The sequence below is a fragment of the Ailuropoda melanoleuca genome, chromosome 1 (genome assembly GCF_002007445.2).
Source record: "Ailuropoda melanoleuca isolate Jingjing chromosome 1, ASM200744v2, whole genome shotgun sequence".
Lineage (NCBI taxonomy): Eukaryota > Metazoa > Chordata > Mammalia > Carnivora > Ursidae > Ailuropoda > Ailuropoda melanoleuca.
The window spans coordinates 110,815,572-110,825,869 of record NC_048218.1 but is presented as its reverse complement, the minus strand read 5'-3'; the positions used below and the strand labels follow the sequence as shown (position 1 = coordinate 110,825,869).

General features: G+C 57.5%; 2 protein-coding genes across 3 annotated transcripts in view; both read left to right on the top strand.

Moving 5' to 3' along the window:
- Window positions 1-3,717, top strand: part of LOC117795418 (tensin-3-like) — a 15,060-nt gene extending 11,343 nt beyond the window's left edge. The window contains exon 6 of the mRNA XM_034640074.1: window positions 3,635-3,717. Within this exon, the coding sequence (XP_034495965.1) occupies window positions 3,635-3,717 (83 nt within the window). The remainder of the gene's footprint in view (window positions 1-3,634) is intronic.
- A 12-nt stretch (window positions 3,718-3,729) lies between these two features.
- On the top strand, window positions 3,730-10,145 carry LOC117803101 (tensin-3-like). 2 transcript variants are annotated; one of them, XM_034665260.1, is made up of 4 exons: window positions 3,730-4,447; window positions 5,996-6,064; window positions 6,313-6,339; window positions 7,594-10,145. In XM_034665260.1, the coding sequence occupies exons 1-4, from the start codon at window positions 4,311-4,313 to the stop codon at window positions 7,736-7,738; spliced, it is 378 nt and encodes a 125-aa protein (XP_034521151.1). In that variant the 5' UTR covers window positions 3,730-4,310; the 3' UTR covers window positions 7,739-10,145. The 2 variants fall into 2 exon arrangements, with proteins under 2 accessions (XP_034521151.1, XP_034521147.1); XM_034665256.1 differs by lacking the exon at window positions 6,313-6,339 and adding an exon at window positions 6,167-6,193 and having other exon boundaries at window positions 3,736-4,447.
- Window positions 10,146-10,298: the final 153 nt, after the last annotated feature.

Below are 10,298 nucleotides of genomic sequence, written 5' to 3'. Positions count from 1 at the left end.
TTCTGGGTCCTTCCGGTGTCTGACTGTTGGCATCTTTGGTCTCTTCCTTGGTGGTGTTGAATCTGCAGGATGCAGTCCATCCTGAGGGGAAGGACCAGACCTCTGGCATGTTTCCTAGAAGTGTTAGGGTTGTGTCCTTAACTTACATATTGTGAAGTGTATTTTCTTTATAAAAGTAATAGGAGTTCTTTAAGTTAAGAAAAAGGGAAGGGGTGCCTGGGTGGCTCCGTCAGTGAAGCGTCTGCCTTCAGCTCAGGTTATGATCCCAGGGTCCTGGGATCGAGCCCCGAATTGGGCTCCCTGCTCAGCGGGAAGCCTGCTTCTCCCTCTCCCTCCGCTGTTCCCCCTGCTTGTGCTAACGCTGTCTCCAAAAAGTAAATAAAATCTTTATTAAAAAAAGGGAAGAGACATGGAAGGGAAAGGAAAGATGAACTGCTCAGAGGCCTGTTTCCCAGACCGCCCTGGGTGTTTTTCCTTTTCTTGCTTCAAGTAAGAAGTTCACCCGTTTTTTTGCACACCACGTAGGTTTCGTTTGCAGTAGCTGCGAAATGGTCCATCTAGTGATTGAGCTCCTTACGGTTGCTCTGCTCATTTGGCTTACTTCTGGCTTCTCAGTACTACAAACAACCCTTGGGAGGCTACCTTTCTGCATTACGTCTTTTTTCTGAATCTTGCATTGCTGCCTTAGGACCCAAGTTCCCGGACGCTGCAGGGCTGGGTGAGGCCATGTGTCCCTGGGGCTTTGTTCCCCTTGGGTTTGATGGGCACGGCCCTGTTCAATGTCACACGAGGCAGTCTTGCTCCACAAGGTGACACTCCCCTACCCCCAGGACCACGAGTCAGGTGGAATTGGATGTCGGGGGGCCAGGCTGGGTGGACAAACACCAGTGACCGTGTGGGCCCACCTTCCTCTGCTGGAGAGCAGGGGTCCGGGCCCCATGTGCTCAGCAGACCTGCCCCCGGCTGTGCTCTGGCAAGTGACAGCCTCCCTCCTCTGCTTTGAGGAATGACCCCATGGCTCCGCCTTTGGGAGCCAGATTCCCCAAACCCCGACTCCTTATCAAAAGGACGTTTGTGGTGCCACAAGGGAGCTGGGGTCTGGTCTGGTGGCCGCCCGTCCTGGCGCAGAGCCAGGCTGTGCCTGTTTGGTGGGATTTCACTGTAGTTAGATCAGAATTCTTTGTCTTGTTTTTGGAAATACATCACAGTAATGCTAATGAGATCAAAAACAGAATATGCGCCCTCCAAAAATCACGCGGTCTTCCAAGTTTCCAGGCACCCATCCAGCTCCCGTGCACACACACACTTTTTCTTTTATACTTGTGATCATAGCATGAATATGGTTTTTATTCTGCTCTCCCATCACCCTCTAAGTTTTTTTCCGGTTTTGAGAAGTAATCGACGTAGTGTCACTGTGCAGGCCTGCGGTGCACGGAGAGACGGTTTGATCATCTAAGTCGTGAAGTGGTCACCCCTGGAGGCTCAGCTTACATCTGTCTTCTCACGTAGATGCAATACGAAGAGGAAAACAAAGAAATGTTCTCCTTGTGCTGAGAAATCCTAGGACCCACTCTCTTTACGACTTTCCCATGAACCACATGGAAGCGTCGGCCGTGGCCTCCACGCTCACCTCTCCTCTTCGCTGTACATGTGGCATGGCTGCCATTGGCTGGTTGCTTGGTCTTCTGTGTGGGGTTCACTGAGCCATTCCCTGTTCTCCTGCTCGGTCAGCGCGTGCCTCCAGCATCCCCACCTCTGGGTTGGTTGTCTGCCATGGTTAGAGATTTCCCTTCTGAGTCTTCTCAGAAGTGGGACCTCTGGGTCCCCGAGTGCAGGCATGTCTCCAAGCCTCCTGATAAACATGGCCACGTTATCCAGAAGGGCCGTCCGGGTTGACCCAGCGGTTCATCAGAGCGTGGCAGGCGTGGGGAGCTGGGCAGCTGCTGTCGTAATGGGCTGACATGTGCTCTGCCCGAAGACAACACAAGTAAACCCCTCAAGTCCAGGTGGCATGTGGAGTGCAGGTCGCCCCCAGCCCTGCCGCTCCCCTCGGGTCAGTGCCGGCCAGCCAGAAGGAGCAGGTGCGTCTACAACTCCTGCCCGCCCCTGAGCATCCCTGTGGGTGAGAACGCACACATGCCTCTTTCTGAAGGTGCGTCTGCTGTCAGGACAAGCACGTGGCGTTGTCAGCAGGCATTATCTGTGGCCGAGGACACTTGGACGCAGCCTACGTGCTTCACAGTAAAATGCACAGCGCACCCTCGGGAACCTTAGACGTTTCTCACTGAGAATGCCCGGGACCCAGTAGTTTCTCCGTAGACACCGCAGCAGCAGGACAGAGCTGGGGAGTCAGGGCACGGCGGCTTGGACGCCCAGGGGCTGCAAGGCTCCTGAACCACTTCTCAGGGTCTCCAGCAGCGGTGTCCCCTGCACGGGACAGGTGCAGATGGGCTGAGACAGTCTCTGGAAAGTGCCACGGCCTGACATGCAGTGATCGTCAGAGTGAGCAGTGTTAGTGGGGCCCGGAGACACAGACACAGTTGTGTTTGGGCTGGAAAGTTCTCTTTAAATGCTGGCTGGCGGTGTAGTGCGTTTCTGGCCATGTGTGCAGGGGTGCGATCTCGAGCTGCTCTTGGTGAGAGCAAGGGAATGGTTCAGGGAGCTTTGTAGGGGGAAGCTGGTGTCTCAAAGGAAACTTCCTGCTGATGGCGAGCTCGGGGACTGTGTCCTATAGAGGAAGTGGGGTAGCTCCCAGCAGTGAGCGTGGCAGGCTCTGTGGGGTGTACACTCTCGCAGCAGACCCCATCCGTTGGCCTCAGGCTGTGTCCTTCCCGGGCAGTTTTCTGGAATCTGCTCTTTCCCTTCATTCTGGACCTTTCCAGTTGGGCCTCTTCAGTGGCTCCAGTGATGATTCAATTCAGGTGCCTTTTCCCCGTGATGTCAGTGAGACCCCGGCTGACACACTTGTCATGCTCAGCTCCCCAGGATCGAGGGCAGAGCTTCGTTTTCCAATGAACTTTGCAGACCCGGGTCTTGCTCATGGAAGCAGGGGCTTCCGAGGCCTCAGAGCCTCCCAGACTTTGAAGATGAACTGTGAATCAAACATTTGCCTGGAGGCTGTGGATGGCTAGCCGCTCACAGGCCATGGACACTCACGTGGAGCCTGGTGTCCAGCAGGGCGGGGGTGGCTCTGTTCTTGGGGGTGGTAGGACGCGGGAGGACACGTTATTGGTGGCTGGACAGGTGGGGCCGTGACTCCTGTGGGGAGCAAGCGGTAGGCAGAATCCGAGTGTCTCCGGTCACACCGACCTCACACACACCTCAAAGTCCCCCATCAGCTTCTGCATGAGCTGCAGGGATCCAGGCTCAGAGGGCTGGTCGGGCTCTTTACTAAGCCCTGTTCACACTCGACAGTGCTTTCCCCAAGAAGCGCCCAGCCCCATGGCAGCTCGGGGACGCAACCCAGACAGGATGGGCTGACCTGTGCCTTCCTCATGCAGCCTCTGCTCTGAGTCGCATGCCTCATGCATCGTCCCCGCTCCTCCGGGGGCCGTCACTTCCAGTTCTCGGTGCAGGATGGTTCCTTGGGGTTCTGGCTCTCACGCTTCCCTCTCGCATGTCTCCTGACCTGCAGTGGTGCCGCGGACCCACACCCACCCTGAGGCTGGGGAGGGGTCTCCAGCCCCACTGGGGATGTGNGTGGGGAGCAAGCGGTAGGCAGAATCCGAGTGTCTCCGGTCACACCGACCTCACACACACCTCAAAGTCCCCCATCAGCTTCTGCATGAGCTGCAGGGATCCAGGCTCAGAGGGCTGGTCGGGCTCTTTACTAAGCCCTGTTCACACTCGACAGTTTGCTTTCCCCAAGAAGCGCCCAGCCCCATGGCAGCTCGGGGACGCAACCCAGACAGGATGGGCTGACCTGTGCCTTCCTCATGCAGCCTCTGCTCTGAGTCGCATGCCTCATGCATCGTCCCCGCTCCTCCGGGGGCCGTCACTTCCAGTTCTCGGTGCAGGATGGTTCCTTGGAGTTCTGGCTCTCACGCTTCCCTCTCGCATGTCTCCTGACCTGCAGTGGTGCCGCGGACCCACACCCACCCTGAGGCTGGGGAGGGGTCTCCAGCCCCACTGGGGATGTGGCAGCAGGAGAAGCGGGAGGCTCCTGGGATGAGGCCTCAGGGCACGTGTGTCCCTGGTCCCTCCCCGTCCACGCCTATGGAATGGGGGTTCGAGGGCTTTGCCTTCGGTGAACACCCTGCTTCCCTGGGTGTCTTGCAGCCTGCAACGTGTGGTACCTGAACTCTGTGGAGATGGAGTCGCTCACGGGCCACCAGGCCGTCCAGAAGGCCCTGAGCCTCACCCTCGTGCAGGAGCCGCCTCCCCTGTGCACGGTCGTGCACTTCAAGGTGTCGGCCCAGGGCATCACCTTGACGGACAACCAGAGGAAGTGAGTGTGCCTGGGCGCCGGGCTGCGGGCGGGGCTTCTGGGCACACCGGGGTCAGACCTCCCACCAGCCTGCCCGTCCCCCAGACGTGGCTCTGGACACGTCGCTCATCGGTGTGTCCCTGGCCTTCGGGACCTCCCAGGAGCTGCACGTAAACCTTGGGCATTTGGCCCAGAGGTTTTCTTAGGAGTCAGTAAAATTAAAAAAAAAAAAAGAGAGAGAGAGAGAGAAACTTGGACCTTTAAGAGTCACACACACAGGAGTATAATTTTTATTTTTTTAAAGATTTTATTTATTTATTTGACAGAGAGAGAGACAGCCAGTGAGAGAGGGAACACAAGCAGGGGGAGTGGGAGAGGAAGAAGCAGGCTCCCAGCAGAGGAGCCTGATGTGGGGCTCAATCCCAAGACCCTGGGATCATGCCCTGAGCCAAAGGCAGACGCTTAACGACTGAGCCACCCAGGCGCCCCACGAGTATAATTTTTAAACACAAAAATCTTTTAACTCGATTCTGTAAAAACACCAGGAGACTGTGACAGAACCCACCCGTCTTTGTTTCGGTGTCATTGCATCTGACTGGTGGTTGTCCAATTTCAGGTGATGCTGTGAACTTCTAGATGTTAGTTCAGTATCTAGATAATTAATTATAATGTAACGATTAATTATATATCGAGAATAACTAACATGAGTAATAGTTATTCTTGACCATCTGTTGTATGTTATAATACTTAATGTTGTCTGGATGGTGCTTGAATATGTAGACAATGGGTAATATTTCGGTGGCTTTCAGCAGAGCTGTCCCTGAACAGGTGTCCCGGGAACATAGTAGGGCCGCAGCCCCAACCAGGAAGCAGTCGGGTGCACAGACGGCTGCATGCGTGTTCCTCCCCACCCCCTGCCCCTGTGGAGCGCCTGACCTCAGGGTCAAAGACATTTCCGATGCACTTGTTTATTTGTTGTGGAAACAGCCCCCTGTGGTTAGTAAGAGAGCCCCAGCCCACCTGGTCATCAGCCATAAAAGCAGGGGGATGGCAGGAGCTTCCTAGGGCACAAGGCCAGTCCCCAGGGCAGCCCCAACCCTCCCTTTGAGCCCGCCCCACAGCTAGTCTGTTCTGTCAGCTCCATCCTCCTGTCTGATGTGGGCTCCGGTCCTTGAGTGGCCGGCCTTCCTGGACCCCCTGTCCCCAGCGAGGAAAGTTCGCTGGACACAGCCTACGGTTCTCGGGCCGAGCACAGGAAGGTCGGGCTCACTGGTTGCCCTCCAGGGCTGTGCCAGGGCTCCGGGGTTTGGTCCCGACCCCCGCGCGGCTGGCAGGTGCACAATGTTCCACTGCATGTCTCCCTTTTGCGAAGAGGCAGCTTCTCAGCACCGCTCGGCCCCGCGTCCCATCTGCCCACTTCCGACGGGCGTATGCCCGGCTCCTCTCTCCAAGTGACTAGTAATCAAGTCGGCTTTCGCCCGATTCTCCTTCTGGGGGAGCCCGCGCCCTGAGCCACGGTCACCCTCACACCCACTAACAGAACCGTGTCCTCCCGCCGTGTCCCGACAGGCTCTTCTTCCGGAGGCACTACCCCGTGAGCAGCGTGATTTTCTGCGCATTGGATCCACAGGACAGGAAGTAAGACATTTGTATTTGTATCAAGCAACGCGTGTACATCGTTGGTCCGTTAATAAAGAAGTTAACCTAACTCTTCCTTTTCTTTTTCTTTTTATCTGCAAGGTGGATCACGGACGGCCCCTGCTCGAGGTAGGTTCCTGGGACGCCAGCGCCCTNCTGTATTTGTATCAAACAACGCGTGTACATCGTTGGCCCGTTACGTTAATAAAGAAGTTAACCTAACTCTTCCTTTTCTTTTTATCTGCAAGGTGGATCACGGACGGCCCCTGCTCGAGGTAGGTTCCTGGGACGCCAGCGCCCTCCCTGTCACGGTCCAAAGTGCGTCTTCTTAGGGATTTCCAAAGAGGTTTCCCGTAAGGAAATGAGGGAATCATGCCAGCGGGTTTGTGCCGTAAACACAAGCGAAAGTGTGTCCTTGTGTAGGAAGGGCCTCCCGGGGTTCACTTTCCTGCTGCTCTTCCCTAGAGGCACAACACCTACCCCGGACCCATAGCGTGTGGCGCAAAAAGCATGGAGCGGATTGCACGGCTTTTCGGGCTGTTCAGGGCAGGCGTGGACTGCAGGCGCCCCGAGGTCAGGGTGGAGGAAGGACTTCTCTATGTGAGCAAGAGTGACACGGTGTTCAGCATTTCCCAGGCTCAGAGGGAGCACAGTTCCCACCTGTCCTGGCCCCGCGGCAGGCCAGTCCCGCCAGGCAGCGATGCTCCCAGAACCTTCCAGAGCTGTCCACACTCCGAGCCCTGCTTCCTCCATGTAACCTAAATCTGACAGCCAGGAATAGGTCAGACCACTAGGATCCTATTCTAGCTTCCCTGGCTCACATTCCTGTTTGTCTTGGGATCAGCACACGGGGCTGACGGCGCTCCCTGTGGGGAATGGGCCGCCCCAGGTTCCTTGAGCCAGGCCCTCTCATGGCTGGGATACTGCTCCAGGGGAGCAAAAGAATCCTTCATTTTTCTAAGAAGGAGCAGAAAGAGTTTCCCGGGGACCGCGGACGTCCCCGCGTGAGGCTCAGGACTCGTGAAGGCCCATTCGGAGAAGGGCTCCAATTCTTCTAACAGTTAGATGAGCTGCTCTTTGAAACCGTTTCCTTACTTGCGCATAGTTTGTAACTGGGGTGTAGGAGGCCCAAGAGGAGAGCTCTGGCTCCCGAGGGCGGGAGTGTGGACGTCCAGGCAGGGCCCACGTGTGGCCCCCACCTGTGCCCCCACGTGACCCGATTGCCCCATCCCAGTACCTGAGGAGCCCGGCCTCCCCTGGGAGTCAGGCCACTGACCAGGTTGGGGCTCAGGGACCTGCGCTGACCCACGTCTGCAGGATTCCGGCCAGGAGTGGCCTGGGGTGGTGACCAGGCACGCACCTGCTGGAACCTGTGAAGTTTGGGAGGTGGACAGATGGGGTGGGCAGGTGTCTGGAGATGAGTGGCAGGTACAGGTGGCGGTGGTGCAGGAGGGAGCAGACAGAAGTTTGCCCCCACGCTTGGGCCTTGCGGGACGCTGGCGCTCTGACCTTACCCCTTCCTGTTGCAGAGTCTTCGGGTTTGTGGCCCGGAAGCAGGGCAGCGGCACGGACAACGTATGCCACTTATTTGCGGAGCATGACCCAGAGCAGCCTGCCAGTGCCATTGTCAACTTTGTGTCAAAGGTCATGATCGGTTCCCCTAAGAAGATCTGATCCCCAGCCAGCCAGAGCCTGGAGCGGGGCTGCGGCGTCCGCCGTGTAGCAGCTGGCCAGCCTGCCGCTCCAGCCCCGGGAGGGAAAGGGGCTCCCCCGGCTTCGCGGACACGAGGACACACGGCCCCCTGCCTACTGTCCTTTCCTGAAAGACTGTTCACCGACACATCTCTGTAGCCGAGCGCTTTCCAGGTGGAGGAAATTGGGCTCCACGCTGGCAGGGGCCGTGCAAGGACACAGGCCCCCGTGTTCCTTGCACGCCGGCGTTTGTGCGAAGGAGGGCTCCTGTCCACCCAGCACCCGGTGGAGGGAGGCCTCTCTCCTCCACGACAGAGACGCTAGCTCACCGAGAAGGGGATGCACGTTTGATGAAGGTCTGTGCAGGTCAGGCCCTTCCGGAACTCTGGGGGCACGAGCGAGGGGGTGACACGATGGCTGTGCGGGCCAGGAGGACCACCTGGTCCCTGGGGAGGGGCACCGTGTTGCCCGAGAGCCCCTGCCCGGCAGGTGGCAGTGGCACCAGCCTCCCCCTCACATTCTGGCTCTGAACGGCATGTTGTCCGTGAGAGAAGGAACATGGAAGTGAAATGTCTTTTCCTGTAATTTATATTCCACTTATGCCAAATTATTTATGATAAATTGCTGGGCAGGACGGGGTCCCACTGCTGAGGGCTGCCAAGCCGAGCCCATGCCCACGACCGAGGGCCGCGTCCCCCACGGGCCGGGCTCCGCAGCCTTGACCACCCCAACGCTTGCTGTGGACAGCTCCCGTCCGGGCGGCGGATGGCGTCCTTTCTGGGGAGGAAGGTTCCCGAGGGTCGGTTACATATGGCTGGAGACTCGGCCCTGATCTCCACAGCTATTCTTGACCCTCCGTGAGCCATTGGCCGCTTGTCCCTGCCTCTGCGGCCCCCACTGGGATCCTGTTTCTGGCATCCTGAGCAGAGGAGGGAGAGGAGGAAGATGATGCCTCCCAGCCCTTCTGAGCTGAGAGCCGCTCCTCTTCATCCCCCAAGCGACCGAGTCGGGGTGCCATTCACGCCAAGGTTTCCGCGCACATCCCCCAGCTGGGAGGTGGGGCTGGTGACGCGTACCGGAGGCTCGGTCTCCTCCCGCACAGCGGCTCTGGGCCCCCGGGAGCTGCCCACTCTGCCTGACTTGCCAAAATCAAGACCAACTCTCAGGCCCCCCAGGAGTGGCCAGAGGGCACCACACCAGGGGTGGAAACGTGCATTGTGAGTTCTCTGTGTTAAATGGGTCACGTGGTGACTCGAAGCGCTAGAGGCCACGAATCGCAGGGGCGCTGCTGAAAGCAGGTGGACGGGTCCACCGTCTAGCTCCTATTGACGCCCCAAACATAAGTGCCTCATTTCTGTGCCAAATGTTTGCCTTGGTCTTCGCGGACCTTCTTCCCTGACAGGTGTTGGTGTGGCTGTGCAGGAACGTGCTGGCGTCTCCCAGCGGCCCCGCGGGCCTGGTCCTCAGCAGAGGCGGCTGGCATCTCGGGATTCCATTTGTGGCAGAAATTCGGCCCAGGGGACCTGAGGTGCCGTCCCCAAGAGGCGCCTCATCCCGAGGTGGCTTCTATCCAGTTTGACCCAAAGACCGCAGGTCAGGTCCCTCATCCTTCCGATGAAGGAAGAGAGGGCTCATTTAGAAACGGAGTGCGGGCAGGTGTGGGATAGAGAAGCACAAGCTGGCGGATGACGCGGCCATCGGGGCCTCCCGTGCAGTCCTTGTCAGAGCATTCAAGAAGCCGTACCCCCTTGCTTTTGAGACGGACCGGCCAGCTGTGGCTTTTCCTTGCAGTGGCCGCGGCGTCAGGAAGTTTGCTCCCTCTACGGAGCCGAGGGAAGCCGATTCCCCGGTTCCTGATGAGCTGGTACGACAGGTTTCTTCCTGTGTTACACGTGCATCACACAGAACAAGAGGAATCCATGAACTCGGGGCTCAGACGGCAGGGAGCCCCACTCCCACCCCACCCCCACTCAGGCTCGGGGACACTCCGTGGGAAGCTCTTTCCCTGGCACCTGGCCTCTGGGCGCCATTGGGCATGTGCTCCTGTCCCTGGGAGGTCAAGGGACCTGCTCTCCACCGCGTCATAGCCAGGGTCCCCTTAACCCGCTCATTTACCTGATGCTGTATTCCTCCAGTGTTAACCTATAACCGTGGTAAGTCCCACCGCATTTGAGGGTCCCCATGTGTATCCTCGGCGTCAAAGACCTCATGTCTCCTTAGCTGCCTTACTTATTAGTGGATATTTTTACTTTTCTTATATTGTAAAGAATATATCCAGTATGTAAATGAATGTTCTATAAACCCTTTGTATAGTCATTTTCTCTGCTTTTCAGATATCATCTCTATTCAGAGTATAATAAAATTATAAACATGGGAAAGCCTCGGTGAGGCAGGCATTTCGTGTGTTGGATGAAGCGCCCAGAGGGCGTGAGCGTGTGTGTGTGTCTGCGTGTGTGCATGTGCGTGTGTATGTGTGCCTGCACGTGTGCCTGTGTGTCTGGGTGCACGTGTGTCTGTGTGCACATGTGTGTGCCTGCACGTG

What these genes read in the sequence shown, in the direction of transcription:
- LOC117803101 (XM_034665260.1), top strand. Translation starts at nt 4,311, where the DNA reads ATGGAGTCGCTCACGGGCCACCAGGCCGTCCAGAAGGCCCTGAGCCTC. An exon ending in TTGACGGACAACCAGAGGAA is followed by an intron (nt 4,448 to 5,995) that starts GTGAGTGTGCCT and finishes GTGTCCCGACAG; the next exon opens with GCTCTTCTTCCGGAGGCACT. An exon ending in ACGGACGGCCCCTGCTCGAG is followed by an intron (nt 6,340 to 7,593) that starts GTAGGTTCCTGG and finishes TTCCTGTTGCAG; the next exon opens with AGTCTTCGGGTTTGTGGCCC.